The 15,698-nt window shown below is 40.6% G+C and overlaps 1 protein-coding gene across 1 annotated transcript in view; it reads left to right on the top strand.

The window, feature by feature from the left end:
* LOC115235367 (fasciclin-1-like) overlaps nucleotides 1–15,698 on the top strand; it is a 75,250-nt gene that overhangs the window by 32,978 nt on the left and 26,574 nt on the right. Inside the window, exons 4-5 of the mRNA XM_029807103.1 lie at nucleotides 7,388–7,396; nucleotides 15,311–15,316. Coding sequence (XP_029662963.1) covers nucleotides 7,388–7,396; nucleotides 15,311–15,316 — 15 coding nt within the window. The remainder of the gene's footprint in view (nucleotides 1–7,387; nucleotides 7,397–15,310; nucleotides 15,317–15,698) is intronic.

Raw genomic sequence — 15,698 nt, 5'->3', positions numbered from 1 at the left:
CTCCTCTTTCAACCAAGTTCTACAAACCACCACTAAAACCCTTCTTGTGCATTGTTCGCCCCTGAACTTACGCGTCCTTCCGAGTGTATGATTTGTGTATACACGTATACAAGGTGATCGAGAAACCTTCGCGTGATGTAAGGAGAGATAATTTTATTTTTCCTCCGTTGGTTATTTATGGTATAAGTGTTATAAATACATACATGTCTATGGCCGGATCTATCTTTTCTTTTACAGCACGCACGAAGAAAATCTCGAGATTTTTTCGGGCGGAAGATCAAAGGAATTTTGTGTGCTCGATAACCTTTAATTATGAGATTATTCTTAGTCTGTTCTTATGAATTTTCCCTTTTAATATTTCCTATAAATAATAAACCTCACAAGAAGAGTTCATTGAGAAGTTTCCCGAAGAGCGTAAAAGGAATTGTTCGAAACTTATAGTCTGGAAGTAATGAAACTAATTTAATATCCGTAACTATTGCACAATAAAGTATCGATTACCTTGTATATCAAACTATCGAGCAATGACAATTAACGCAGTACCAATCGTAAGGCATTTTTAAGACACATTTTATAAATTTATTAATTAATTGTTTTGGAATGCAGTGACACTTGAATTTATCATTAAGTATCATAAAATTAATTTTTAAGAAAATCAAGGTAAATTAGATGCAGGAATAATAAATAAACAAAATTAACATGAAAAAATATAATTACACAAATTATAGAAATTTGCGAAATCACAGAAGTAAGATATTTAATCATGATGAATTTGGATATTTATCGAAAACGAACATGTATTTTTTATCAACATTTATAACTCTAATGTAATATTTTTTTCGAGTTTGCGAACAAAAATACAGCCGAAAATGCTTCTCGCAATGTTATTTTCGCGTCGTCTAACTACCGTAATAACAGAAATCTTCACGTTGTACACGTTGTATCATAAAATGTGACAGTAAGAGAGCCGTCGATCTGTTGTGCCTCGCAAAGTTTCGCGCAGAAGAAGAAAATTCTTAGGGAAACGGCGCGGCATTCGCGGCATTAAATCTTTAAGCTCTCCCTCGCGTTTCCCCGAAAAAGGAACTGTACTCGAAAGGAGAAAAACGTGGTACGAAAGTTTTATGAACGACGGACAACTTTTTCCCCGGCGCGGCATTAAATCTTTAAGCTCTCCCTCGCGTTTCCCCGAAAAAGGAACTGTACTCGAAAGGAGAAAAACGTGGTACGAGGTGTCGGAAAGTTTTATGTTGCGTTTGTGTGGTCGTCGCGACCTTCCCACGAGCTTTCGCTAGCGCGGAGATACAACTTTAATCATTTGAGCAAAGCAGGTAGGTCTCTCTCCCTGGTACATTTATGGAATACGTGGGAAAAAAATTCGGCCGCTATCTCGAATGATTACGGAAACTTTTATATTTTTCGATCATGGATATCAGGGAAATAAAAAATTACAACTTTGTGGCATCTCTTGGATTTTTTAAAGAATAAAATAATATATGTACTTTGGTGCACGATATTATTTTAATTGTTATAAAAATATTAAATTAAATCACCGATCGCTTTATCGCTTTATTTGTCGTGTCAATGTTGCTCGTAGATTTTGAATTCTCGCGATAATTGCACGCGAAAACGATGTTATTCATGCAAGACACTCTTGACGTTTGAGCTTTCGACGCGTCGAAGCGTTCTCTGGGATGTTAAGATCACAACTTCGACGTCGCGAATAATTTCATTTCTCTTGTGTAGTCGAACAAAGGGAATCGCGTTATAAACGCTAGCGAAAAGCTCGCTATGCACTTTGAGATTACCAGCGCAAAACGGCGTCGCTCGAGAGAGATGGGCCTTTAAGGATTCGCGCGGAACGGAATTCTCCTTTAAGAGAATGCGACCGGCGCCGCGGAAAGCTCGGCAACTCGTGGCGTCGCGGCGTTCGTGAGAGAGGCAGTCGGCGAAATTCCACGGAGAGTGTAAGAGCTTAGTAACTGTAATTTCTCGGGACGGGACGCTAATCGGAAATTATGCAGAACAATTCGCGGATCCGGGCGCATTCGAACCGCTTCGATTCCCGACTTCGAGAGGCGGCCCAACCTCCTCTTGATCGCCTTTGCACCTCTTCCACGCCGCCACCGCCACAATTTTCCATTCGCAATATCTATCCCCTTCGAGCGGAGGGAGAAAAATTCCTTCCTCGAAAAATTGAAATAGAACGAGACGCCGACAAATATCGATCTCACCCGCGAAAGTGCCATGCTCAATGTACTATACACCAGCATCTATCGTGTCGCAGGCTGCATCTTCTCCGCATCCAGGATATCCGAATATCCAGAAAATTTTATACATCGGAGCATATAAGGAATCCGTCGAGGATCGATCGAGACTCTACCGAACATTTTACAAATGATTAAATGATCAAATATATGGAAAGAATTCCCTTCCTCTCTTTCTTTTTTCAAATTTTGAGAAATTTTATAAATACTTCCACAAATTAAGCTATAGAAAACTAGAATACTTTGAACTCTGAAAAATACTGAATTTTTAAAACGTGAACGGGATATGTATCAATAATCAAACTTGAATGTTCAGGAGATGTCAACATTTCCTGATTCCGGATCCGTTATTTTTTCTTCGTTCGCTTCCTTAGTTCGCCTCCATAAATTGCATAAATTTCCTCGTCCTTATGTTCGTCGCGCCGTAACGCATGTGCGATCGCATGTCCCTCGCAGCGTTAATTCGGCGGTTAAAGATTTCACCATCGCGGCGAAGCATGTGCGGGTGGTTTCATTATGGGCTTCCAGTACAACGATTCACTTCAAAACGGCCTACTTGCTCGCTCACGGCGGGGCTCAGGTACCCGTACTTGCTCATTGAATTATTGCGCTTCCGTGGTTGCGCACACGGTTAGTGCATGAGATCAGTTTAGTTTGCAGCGAACGAGCGTAAACGTCGAGCAAAAGCTACGCAACGGTAACATAGCTCTAACGCCGTCGAGAGAGAATCAGATTTAAGGACAAAGTTAAATCGAATCGCGCGGGGTTTGCGCATGTCGGAAAAAAATTTTCATTAATAAAAGCGAAAGCGGTTATTTCTCGCATAAAACGTACCGCAGGAATAAATGCGTTAAAGCCGATATAACGATTCGTAAATGTCACGATAGAGAAGTCAGCGCGCGAAGAAATATAAGGGTGAAAAATACGCTCTTTATAAATCCAAGAGAATTCGAGAAAAATATCTTAAAGAGACTTGTAAATCTCGTCGCGTTCACGAATCCACAAATTAATGAAGTTTCCGAATCTCTCTCGCTTTTCGACGACCATCGAAGTAATCGCTGTTCCTCTACGAATATAATTGTCTGCAATTTGCGCCCGCGTAATATTCTGTCGTGGCAATCAAAGTCTATATCGGGACTATAACCGGTAGCGTTATCGATCTGTAATACCTGGCATTACATTCCGTTAAGTGTTCCATTCTGGTGACGCATCCCACTTCCCTTTCCCGACCTACCAACCCGTCGAGCTGTCAGCGACTGCTGCGAAAGTGGGTCGTACAGCTGTCGGGTCCCTTGGCCGCAAAATTCGCCAAGAAAATTCCGACTTCTGTATCGTGAATAATAACGATTCGACATGGAGAAAGATACGGATATACATATTCGGAAAACGCGCAGCAGCTCCGGGTCACTTGTCGCGTACAAATTCGCCGGGAGTCGCAGCCTCAGCACGATCGTGCGGAAAATTCGCTGAACGAACGTATACTTGCCTTAGTAATCCCCCGTGCAATTTTCTATCCTCCATCTGAGATCGAATAACGCACGCGTTATAAAATCGCGAAATTATTCCGCGTGGCAAAACGTTTCTTTTAAATGACGGGATTATTTTCTAATCTCCGCGAAGCGTATATAATTTTCTCCAGTAGAAGATTGTGTATACGTACTTATTCTCTTCCCGTATATATAGAGATAGAAACGGCAAATGCAAAATGTAAAAGTAATGAACGCGTATCCTGTCAACGCAATACGAATTAATTATATCTGCAACTGTAGTAAAACCGCAAAAATACATTTATTTTTTCTCACCAATAAAAATTAAGACGTAATGAGTCATATATCCTGTTAATACGATAAAAGGAATTTAATGTGTTTCTAAAATGCGTGCCATACATTCTGCACGCGAACATGTTAAAAAATTCGGACAATATATCTCGGAACGTGATGGGAGAGATTTTCGCGAATGAAGCGGTGATCGCCAAAATGGACCACAAAGTGTTATTGATGAAAGGGAAAGTAATGGAAAATTGATCGGGTTTGATGACAGCCAGGTGTGAACATAAACGATTCTCGGCTCGCCGCACAGTTATTATTTGATTCGACTGTATCGAAGATTAAAACGCACATGCCATCGCGTACGATTAAGTACCGCGTATTTTTTTTTTTTTGCTGTAGTATTTTTTATCTCGTTTATTCGTCATACTTGTGCAATCAACACTGAAGATTGTAACCGGAATTTGATTACATTCCACACGTCAATATAACTAATGCTCGCAATATAATACAAAATCTAACTGATAGGGTGGAAGTTTTATCGCGTTATGCAAGCTTTTTGGATAACTACTACAACGCGAAAAAATAAAAAAAATCTCTTGACACAAAGTGAACAAAAATCATGTTACAGCGCGAGAACGAAGAAAATATTGATTTGGCGTCGAGAATGTTTTACGTTTTTTTTTTTCCGAAAAAAATGGCAAAATATTTGTCAGAAAATTCAGAATGGTATTTTGACGCGGTCAACAAGGACCATCGATTCTACTTTTGACGTGACCGACGTCGATGAGATCGGTAAAAAAAATATATAACGTAAAAGTTGTCGTGAGGTCGACACTACACGCGCCAGTACAGACGATCCTTTAGCGTATTATTGTTTAATCCGACCGCGCATGAAATCGAATTACATACATCGACTGAATATATGTGTAGCGCTCATACCTATGTGTTCCACGCCATTTCACGACGAGAGGATTAAAAGCCAAACGATGTTGAACGATCGATACAAGAGGGCAAAATCGATGTTTGCGTAATGTACGCTAATTGACCGCTAGTTAGCATAGAAAATAGCGCCCTAAATATGCAAATGATGCAAGATGAAACATTCGACGGGATGCGAGAAGCAAAAACTGTATCCGGCAAAGTAGTTGCAGGGAATAGTGAATTACATAGGTATCAAAATTTTTATATTAAAAGATGCGAAAAAATCATTTATTGAGAAGACATTTAATAAAACAATATATCTCTCTTGGTCTTGGTAACGATATATCATATATTCCTTGTGTGAACCGTCAGATATTTTGGGCATTTTAATATTGGAGCATGTACTCGAAAATCTTACTCTGCCCCGCATGATTATCGTTATGGATTTAAACCGTGTGCAGGGATCGCGATACATCCGGGAAGCTGAGCAGCATTTCAAACGGGATAATACCGCCTCGCTATGGCATGTTTCGCGCGTAATTCCCTTGAAAAGTTAAACCGGAACGTCCCGTGTGTGCATATTATATGCAGTGTACGGTGCATCTGACACACGAGATGCGCGCTGCCGAGAGAGCGCGTCTACGCGCGGCTGTGACAATCGAGGCGCGGCCGACCGACCGGTTGACATTTTCGCGTTTTCCCGGCCCTCGTCTCGTAATTAATTATCGGTTCACCGCGACGAAAATAGACAGCCGCGCACTCGAGCGGAATTTTGCGCGCATACGTGATGACCGGCGTGAATTCTGTCTTCGGCAGAAATTAGAAATCGACGTGCAATTTCACGCGCGTCGACGTCAGCCGACACGTTCTCTCCGAACGCGTTTTAAATATCAACGTATATTCATTAAGCTTGATGGTTATTATAAAATCGATTAGGAAAAAGAATTTAAACGATATATTCGGAGATTTAAATCTCTCAGCCTTCAAACAATCACGTATGCGACTCTTTTTCCTCCAGTTGAAAAACAAGATAAAAACACGTTCTTATATATGCAAATAAAACACGTTTATATTTTATATTAACACTGCAGCAGACTGCGCAAATAAGCTGCGGCAGACTGCGCAATAAGCTGTGTATATAAGATACGATTTTACGAGGATCGTAAAACATCTCAAGATATGCCTTACGATTGGTACTCAACCATCCGCGGAGATCGCATTTTTACAGTATATCACCATCAATACTGCTCCCTATACTCATATCTCACATTCCACAGGCTACGCGATTGCGTCTGTCTCTTTGCGATCTCGGGCTAGAATCGCGATTGGTTAATGCAGTCAGATATTTAGATAGATTTATTTAATTAATATCATGCATATATAGATATATATATGTCTATATATACATATATATGCACATGTATATTTTCTGTATTGCGCGCTTTTATCGAACCGGAAAACAAATTGCACACAAAGCCTGTGGAAATATGCGACAACGTATTGGCGTAATTAAGCCCGGGCAATCGCTAATTAGCGACGAGTTTATCGCGTGTTTAACGTATTCGATTGTGAATTACCTATGACATAATCGTTGTCAGGCAATATCGGTAACTTCTGACGATTTCGGCGCGCACGAACACGCGCGTCTATTCCAAATTACGCCAGTACTTGCGGCCGAGTATAACTGAGAGAAATTGTGCAATGAATATTTGCGTATACGCGCGCAAACAACAGCGCGCAAACAATGGCGAGTTAATTGGTTGCTAGGATGTTTAATAATATGTTAACATTGCCACAACATTAATAATAAAATTCAGTTGTTCGAATCGAGCGGCGGATGGAATCAAGAGTAGGTGTTGCTCTCGATTCGCAAATACCCGTATCGCATCGCGATTATTGAAGAAACTTTGAGAAACTTTTTAATTTGTGCTATAAACGTAAATTTTTTCAAAATTTAGCATGTCTCTTTCAATTTTGCATCGCTAAAAGATTAAACGCACTTCGCTGAAAATTTCTCTCGATTATGAAGCCTGATACTATTGTATATAAAACGGCTTTAATGCCCTAATTTACAGGATGATCATTAAAAGTCACAAAGTTTCATTTTAAAATATTTAATTGCAATATTATTAAACATTACAGCTCGTATTTTTTCTCAGTTGAGTTTTGCGACGTTTGTGTCATCCTGTAGCAAAAATTCTTCCAGCACTCGATAGCACACGTTGGATCCATCGATCTACAGAAAGACACAGATAAGACTATTCACTCCTGTCAACTCACACCCAGCCCACCTTCTTTGGCAGGGAATTACATGCGAAACGCTTACAATATCTCTTACAGCGAGCGACTTAATTACAAGTTTACCTTTCTCTGTTTTCTGTTCGCTTCTTATGTTATGGACCGACCCTGGTTTCCGGTTTCTCTGTGCAGTCCTTCAAGGTAATTCGCCACCGGCTTTTTCTCTACTTTCGCCTTGATCTTTATCTCTACTACATTCTGATATATTCATTCAGATCATCGCTACGTCACTATGTCACTATAATTATAGAAAGCGTCTCTGAATTCGTATATCTAGAATTAATATATAATATCTAAATAATAGACGACAAATTTAATTTATTATTACTGATTCCATCTTAAATTTTTATATTTATGTTTCTAAAAATTCTCTTTTTGATCAAAAGCGGGCTTTGAAATCTTATATAAAAAGAATATGCTATTAATATTTTTGATAAAAATATAACAATAAAAGAAAGAGAAAGGTAAAAGTTGGATTTATACATATGAAATATAGTTTTATAATTATCTTTTTATGGTGACATATACACATGTACATCATACATACATCATTCACACGAACACCCCATTTCAAATTCTTATTTTCGACTCTTTTTTTATCACCTTTCGTTATCTGTCTCTTTCAACATTTCTCTATCTCTTCATAAGCACATTCACGACTTTTTAATAGTTTCGTTTCTTCATGTGCCTCTTCTCGTGCGCCACCATATCTCCTCGCTCATCGTCGTTACCTTCACTGCATGCCGATGTTCGATTTTATTGGCGAAAAGATTTCCGGGATCGATGTAACGAAAGAGGTAGTATAGTCTCGAAAAAACGGACAACGTTGCTCTTTCTCGGATCCTTGGATACTGTTATCTCGGATCGTCTCGTACAAAAGCCCTTACTCATCTTCTTGGCAGAAGATGATGCCAAATTTTTTGCCCTCCGCGCGCGCGCACATCCTTCTAAAGAGGAAGAGCGCCTTCACGTTCCATCGATCCTGCGCTTGCAGGCAGCGTCGCCCATAAATGCGGACATCGGCGTGCATTACACGACGTCGCCGAGCTATGCAAACTATGAACCACCGTGAGAGCTTAATGTGCGCCTTTTCTGCGTCCGTCCATACACAGAGCAAGTAGAGAAGCAGCACGAGCGAGCAAAGTGCGAGAGTAGCGCGCGCGCGCGTTCGCATGCTAACGACAAGACGAAAAAAGCAAAGAAAAAAAGAAGAAAAAATAACAATAAAAAGAAAATGCACATACGCGCGCGCACGCACTCGTGCGCATTCGCGAACGTAGAGCGGCCGCTGACTTTGCATTTTGTAGTCGGTGTTTTTTTATGCGTCCTATTGCCTCTCTTTTTCAGCACTCTTCCACCCCTATTCTCTCCCCCCGACCCGTTACCCGCCTGTCCTCGTCCTCCTCACGCTTGACGCGCTCGGTGAAAAACGCGTATTTTTTTTTCCTTTTTTTTTGCACGACACCATTATGCCACCCAGCGCGATTTTTGAAGCTTTTTTCCACGGGACTGTACCACCACCGCCGCCATTTATGATGCAAATCGAAGCGGATTCCTTCCTTCTTAATTATCTCTTTTTGTGGTGCAGCCTTGAACCAGCCGATTGACGAATCCTATCTGAAAATCGGATCCTTGAACCCTCGGTTTTTATGTTCTGACGAGACTCTCAGAAGCGTAGACATCTGTACAGGAGAATTTACTCGAAAAGTTGATGCCCGATATCTTAAGCGAAGATTTTGATATCTTTGGCCATATTTAGATATTTACATGAATATTACATCTCTATGTCTGTGAATCTTTAACATTTCTTTATTAAGAAAATTTAATAATCTAATTAAAGATGAAGAACGTGGCTATAAAATTTTTAACTTTGATTAATTGCAACTATTTCAACAAAATTTTAATTTTTTTATGGCTACATTATTATTTATTATATTTGATATTGGAGAAATTAAATTTTCATCACGAGATATCGATCGCACATTCAATCATCAATTTATTACCAGGGAAAAGCGCGCAACTTATGTAATATCTCGTATAAAGTGAATACTTTATGAATATTTTATCTCCCAGAAGAATTTATTTACTCGATGCGTACAAAGTTAACCGATAAAAACAGCCATTACGGATATCGCGTATTATCGATCTCATGTTCTCGCGGACAATCACCTCAGAATATACCAAGGTAACCCTTGTCGATCCCTAACCGAAGATCCGAAGGAAGAAAATCGCGCCTTGCATTCGATTGCACTCGAAACGCATGCACGTTGCGAGCATCACAGAGAGAATTTCTGGTTTAGTTTCGTCATAGAAACGCATGCCTGACAGATTGATATGTATATACGGATGTTAACGAGGACATAGTCTGAACACATACACACATACACACACACACATAAAAAAACACACCATGCACGCACGCACGCACATAGGTATACATATGTACACATATACACATATCATTTGCATGTCAGCAATTTTCGCATTGTCGATAGAATCCTAGTTTTCTATCGCGCATAGTCAATAAATGGTATCGAGTGGACGTTACGAAAGGAATTTTTGATTCCCGATTTATGAAATTCTGCTTTGTGTCAAATGCTCAGGCTAAGAATCCGCAGAATCCAAGATTCTCGGATCTCTTGGCAGCTTCGGCATTCGTATTCTCGTATTTCGAGATTTCTGAGTTTCTCCGTTCTCGGGAAGTTGAGTGATTGTCTGCCACCCGAAACAAGAATCCTTCTGGATTCATTACTCAACACGCGGTCGTTCGCCATTTACAATCCTAAGGAAAGGAAGCCCGGGTTTCCGACGCGCCGCGCGAAAGAAACGGGAAGTCTCGGGGAAATGAAATATGCCGTTGCGAAAAAAAGTCCGCGAAAAGCTCTCTCTCTCTCTTTCTCTTTCTTTCGCTTCTTCTTGCGAGTTTTCCATGGCGAAGACAAGGCGCGCGCCAAACAAGCGTCGTAAATTTCAGGTCCCTCCTCGAGAGAATCGTACCTCATCGAGAGAGGGAATGCAAGCGAGCTGCCTTCTTGCAGCCGCGTGTTGACAGTGGCTTTATCTCGGAAGAAAGGCGTCCGGTCAAATGTAAGAAAGTTCGCGAGAAGTTCCGGGGCGTTCTTCGTACCTTCGTGACGGAAACGAAATCGCGGTGATATCTGCATGGACTTTTTTAAAGTCGCGGATATTAACTCGCAAAATTACTTGTATTTCGATATTCTTTTTACAAAGATGAGAAAAATAAAGTCACGCAGCTTGTATTAAAAAACTAAACAATTGCATTAATTTTATTAATAAAACATATTTTTATATGTATAAAATCTTTATTCTCATTTTTGGAGTGTTTGAGATTTTCGTGGCGCGATTTTTCCCAAAATTCGGATTTATATGAATGGTGGCGCAAATACGGGCCATTAAATCGAGATGCTTGTTAAATAGAATAACGCATCGCGTTTCGGTGACATAAACGCTCAGCAATCGGCCGCATCATTAATAACTTTATTCACGATCAATCACATAGCCAATCTAAAGCTCGCTCTCGTTTTTACTGTACCTGCGTGTCGCTCGGAATAATGAACATCGATACTAATGATGTGTTAATAATTCGGAAAACGAAAACGCTGACGTAAATGTACCTACGGGCTTTGAAAAGCTATTTTTATTCTAGGAAAAACCATCCGTGACGCATTAGTCGCTTTCAATATTAAAATGGCATTTAAATCGTTAAGCTTCCTCTTTTTATTTAACATCGAGCTATTATTCCTATTATCCTAAAACATAACTTTTTACTTTTGCTTTAATCATCTAGATTTTAATATGTAAATATGAGAAAAATTAATATGCACAATCGTTATCTCTCTTAACAATAAAATAGTTTATACAAGTTGCGTGACTTTTGATCGATTATCTTTCTAACGTGCGATCCGAAAAATATAATGCCACATTTGATGTCCTAGTGAAAACAAAAATTACCTCGAATTTTCCGATGCACTTTCGATAAAACGACAGAAAATTTCAAGAAGAATCCGCGCTCGAGAAAGAGAGAACATCGCGATGTCTTTCGAGATATTCGGCGTGAAATTCCATCAGGAGATGCGACGCGAGTTTATTCTGTAAATATAACCGACTATCAAGCCATAATACAACCATTTGGACAAGACTAGTAAAAAATAACGCAGCCGTGTGTCGCGGAGGTCACTTTTACGAGATATTTAAAGGCGGTCTCGAGAGACGCTCGTCCGGCGTCTCTCTCCTCTTCTATCGCTGCTCCGAACGTAGGGCGTAAATTTTCAACGTTATACGACCAACTTACTCCTTACGTTCTTATCAGACCGTCGATCGATGGCGCGCACGCGTGCGATTGGAACCCGTAAATCGATGTAACCCCGCCAAGCCGCGCTGACCCTCAACGCGGGTCTAATAATGTACAGGGGGTTGGAGGGGGCCACCGTGATATATCGAGTTTAGATTTCTAACGCGCGAGATCGAGTGGAATTTAGGGAGGATCTGCTCCTCCGTCCGGCGTTGCGGCGACGATAAAGGATTTACGAGCGGAATTTTGTTCCCCGCCGTTGTAATGGGTTTCCTGATGAAGATTGAATTCGGGCCTCTTTCGGGCGCGTTTTGTTGTCTTCCTTTATTTTCTCTTTTTTTTTTGCATTCGATATTAATGAGTAAGATTCGTACAGAAATCATTTATTACGGTTTCCTTTCGGTTTATCGGAAATTTAAAGAGTGAATTTTTCAGCGCGCTGGAGAGAGGGAAGTTAAAGGGGAGCGATGAACGTTCAGAAACGAGACGAGACGTATATGACGTAGGGCGTCACAAAAAGCCATGATTATCGTTTAATAATTAATGGCAACGAATTAAATGTCATAAAGTATTCGGCGAAAAATGAACGCCGTACATTGTTAATTCATTGCCGTTTCGAAATAGATATTTATCAGACTACCAAATAAATGTATGCGGAATATCCTGTTTTTTGAATTTTGAATTAACAAACGGTGATGTGACTTTTCGTTACTTGAATCACAAGAAAACGAGCATCTTAAATTTTACAACGTATATCGTCACATAGTGACCTCGGGGCCGGGTTATTTTGTTGTCATTCGCGCGGCTGATATGTCACTGATATGTTGTCATTCCTGAGACTGGAATGTTGCGACGTAAGCCGTCGTAGTATTTTGAAATGTGATCACGAGAGACATCGGGAGATAGCATACGTTATAATATGTATAATAAAGTGCGTGTCGCGTATCGATTAACGTCGAAAGTATAATGTAAAGTGTCGCGTATCCTGTTGATTAGTGTGCGCGATCGTTATCAATTGTATTTTTGCCAGTTTTATCATGTAAGTGCCATGAAGGATCAGTAAAAGACGTCATATATGTCTCGTCACTCTTTCATGTTCTGACAGATTGATGACTTGGAAACAGCGCTCGTACGAATTAGCTGCCGCTTGTGGATGAGAATGCACTGTTTTCTCTTATCTTGCAAGGAAGATTAATAACAAATACATAAATGCACTCAAGGTCCATATGCATATCAATGTATAATTATATAATTTTTATTGTTTTACAATTATAAAGCTAATTATCCACGCATTTTAATACAATCTTCTCGTGCAATCTTCTCGTTTCGCTGGAAGAGACTATCATTTTTCGGTATTGACATGCTTTGTAAATAGCGTCGACTTTCAGTCGCGGCCAAGTACCAAAACTTTTCTCCGCGACGAAGATGATCGCGTTGTTTCGCCAAGAGCGTTTTTCTCGCAACACTTTTGCCGAGAAGTTAGTACTTTGGATGCGCTGTAAAAATTTCATTTCCGAAGTGTATTATCCGACGCGCGCGAGAAATGGGCACACGATTACGCGATAGATGCTCATGTAAGGACCATTTTACGATTACGACGACTACAAGGCGCGTTCTTTACGACGGAACGTTGATTACAGGCCAAGCCACCGCGAATGAAATCTTCCTTGTAAAAGAATCAGTCAGTATTTAGCGACAGTACGTTGCACTGCACGTTGCACTGCTAGAATTGATTAGTCCTATGAATGTCGCATGCTGTCGAATACGGGAGAGCACCGATATACACGAAGGATACACATGCCAATCAAGTTTTGTACCATCTTCCTGTCGGCGGGTACGAACGATTTATTATCACGAAAAATACGAAAAAGATTACAGATTCAGACCTATGATAGTTGAAACTAGTAGATGATTATTAAATCCAAACATTCGAAGCAAGATTTTTGGAAAACGAATTTTTAACGATCTAATGTCTCTGCAAGAAAATCTCCGAAGAGTTTAGAAAAGGAAGTTCAGAAGCCGGAGATACAGAACTTAGAAAAGTAGCGAAAAATCTTGCGCTGTTATATTTATAGACAACGTCTTGGTTTACTTTGTCGCGTGCGATACCGAAGATTTACAAGTGAAGTGGAGCAAAACTTTCTTCAACATGTGTATAACGGTATATAAGTTGGAGAAGCGCCGCGTTTCTCCCATGATTCTCACAGATCATGATACGGCCCTCGCGACATTCACATAACGGCATAACCGCGATCTCACGTGACATATCTATCAGTGCATTCGATCATGAACGCTGTTACCATTCATCACCCTTTCTTGAATCATCTCATCGAATCATATCGCCTAATCTATATCGCTATAATCGTTCCCGGGACGCTCCGGGAAAGACGAGTATCAGTCGTGGGAATGTTATATTCCGCAAGTAATCTCCAGTTCATTTTTCTTTAGCAAATACATAATATCGAACTTAATTGCTCGGCTTCGAGACATTCGAAAAGAATGAAGATTAAAGAGACTCGTGCGGTATTTAAGCGCTTTTTTTAAATTAAATTCTTGCTAAAGGAAGGTCGACGCGCCGTGTGAATTCCTTGAGAAAATAACTCCCGCCACTGAGGTATACGTCTCTCTTGGGGCATCCACGATTATAACTAATGCATAGTTTATAATTAAATACAGACCACACAAACGTGTGAATATTTGGATCCAGTGTTTCAACGAAACTTTTGGACTTTCGAAGAAATCAGATCTCCCGGATATCATTGCATCCGAGGGATCGTAAACGGTTGAGCGGTTTGCGAAAATATTTATTTTTATTAGCCCCTTTTGTTCCTCGCGCGACCGACCCGAGGGAACGTAACCGCGAAAGTCCGTGAGAACGCTTCTTGATAGAAATCCTCGGGGGCCCGTAGATCATAATTAAGCGGCGCCACGGAATCGAAATTTTCCGCGGGTGCGAAGCTCGCCAAACGACGTCGTCGTCGTCTTGCCATTATTCACGATGAGTATCGCGGCAATGGCGTAGCGATATCGTCGTTTTCATGCGAAATGACGTTTATCGTAATTACCCGTCCAGGCGCATTGAACGCACTAAATTTCGCACGGTTCTCTATTAATTACCTACTGATAATCTCGACCTGTAATTTACAATACGCCGGAGAACCCTCCATCGAAAAATCGCGCGTCGATTCAACCGTCCCGTACGACCCGCTTAATTAATCGCAGTTGCAAATGACTGATTAACCCTTGTAATCGGTGACTAATTAGTTTCCTGCGCGCCGCCGTAACGACGTCACGTCGCGAAGAAAAATAACTCGCTCTTCCTGTCTCTACTTGGTTACTCGATCGATTTACAAGCGATATTAATTCGCCAGAGTATATATCGACATAATAGTAATAAAAAATCGTGATAACACGATCAATCTTTCTTGCTGACGGAGAACGTGCGCCTCGAACTGTTTTACGTCGTCGGGAGAAACGAGCAAAAGACGGAGAATCGATTTTTCTTTCAGAGAGGACACGCGGAGTTCCAGAATAAAAGGAGTCTCACGCCTGATTTCTTTCTCTCTCTTTCTCTCTGTGTATTGTTACCGTCGAGAGCGCGATCTCCTTCTCTTTCGTATTTTTTTTAATTCTTTTTTTTTTCTTGATCAATTGTGTACATGTGTCTACTATTCTTATATTGATTCAATGATGTTATTCTGTGGTGCTTTGCATGTCTCTATTGGACTCTGCATGTCGTATAGGGCATCGTAAGTACTTATTAAATGAACTCGTCATAAGACTACGAAAAAATACACACGACACTTTTCAGACGCCAATCTCGTCGCCGGAGGGCCATGTGTATCCGCGAATCCGTCGATCCACGGATCATGCTCGGATTCGAATCTACTTCGAATCTTGAAATACTCCTTGTGGATCTTTGGATTCGTGGATCGTTAAAGATCCCTGGATGTTCAGATTCTTTTTCCAAGGCGAAGATCCTCGAGATTTCGAATCCTCGAATCCCGGGATCGCTGAATCTCCCGATTCGTGGTTTCAGATGATCGTGATCGAAGATTCCTTAGATTCTAACATTCGGGGATGCCACGCGGATCGTCTGATCCTTGAATATTTAGATTTTTTGTACACAAG

The sequence above is a fragment of the Formica exsecta genome, unplaced genomic scaffold (genome assembly GCF_003651465.1).
Source record: "Formica exsecta isolate Colony F162 unplaced genomic scaffold, ASM365146v1 scaffold218, whole genome shotgun sequence".
NCBI lineage: Eukaryota > Metazoa > Arthropoda > Insecta > Hymenoptera > Formicidae > Formica > Formica exsecta.
The sequence above is the reverse complement of the archived record's forward strand: the minus strand, read 5'-3'. Positions and strand labels throughout refer to the sequence as shown.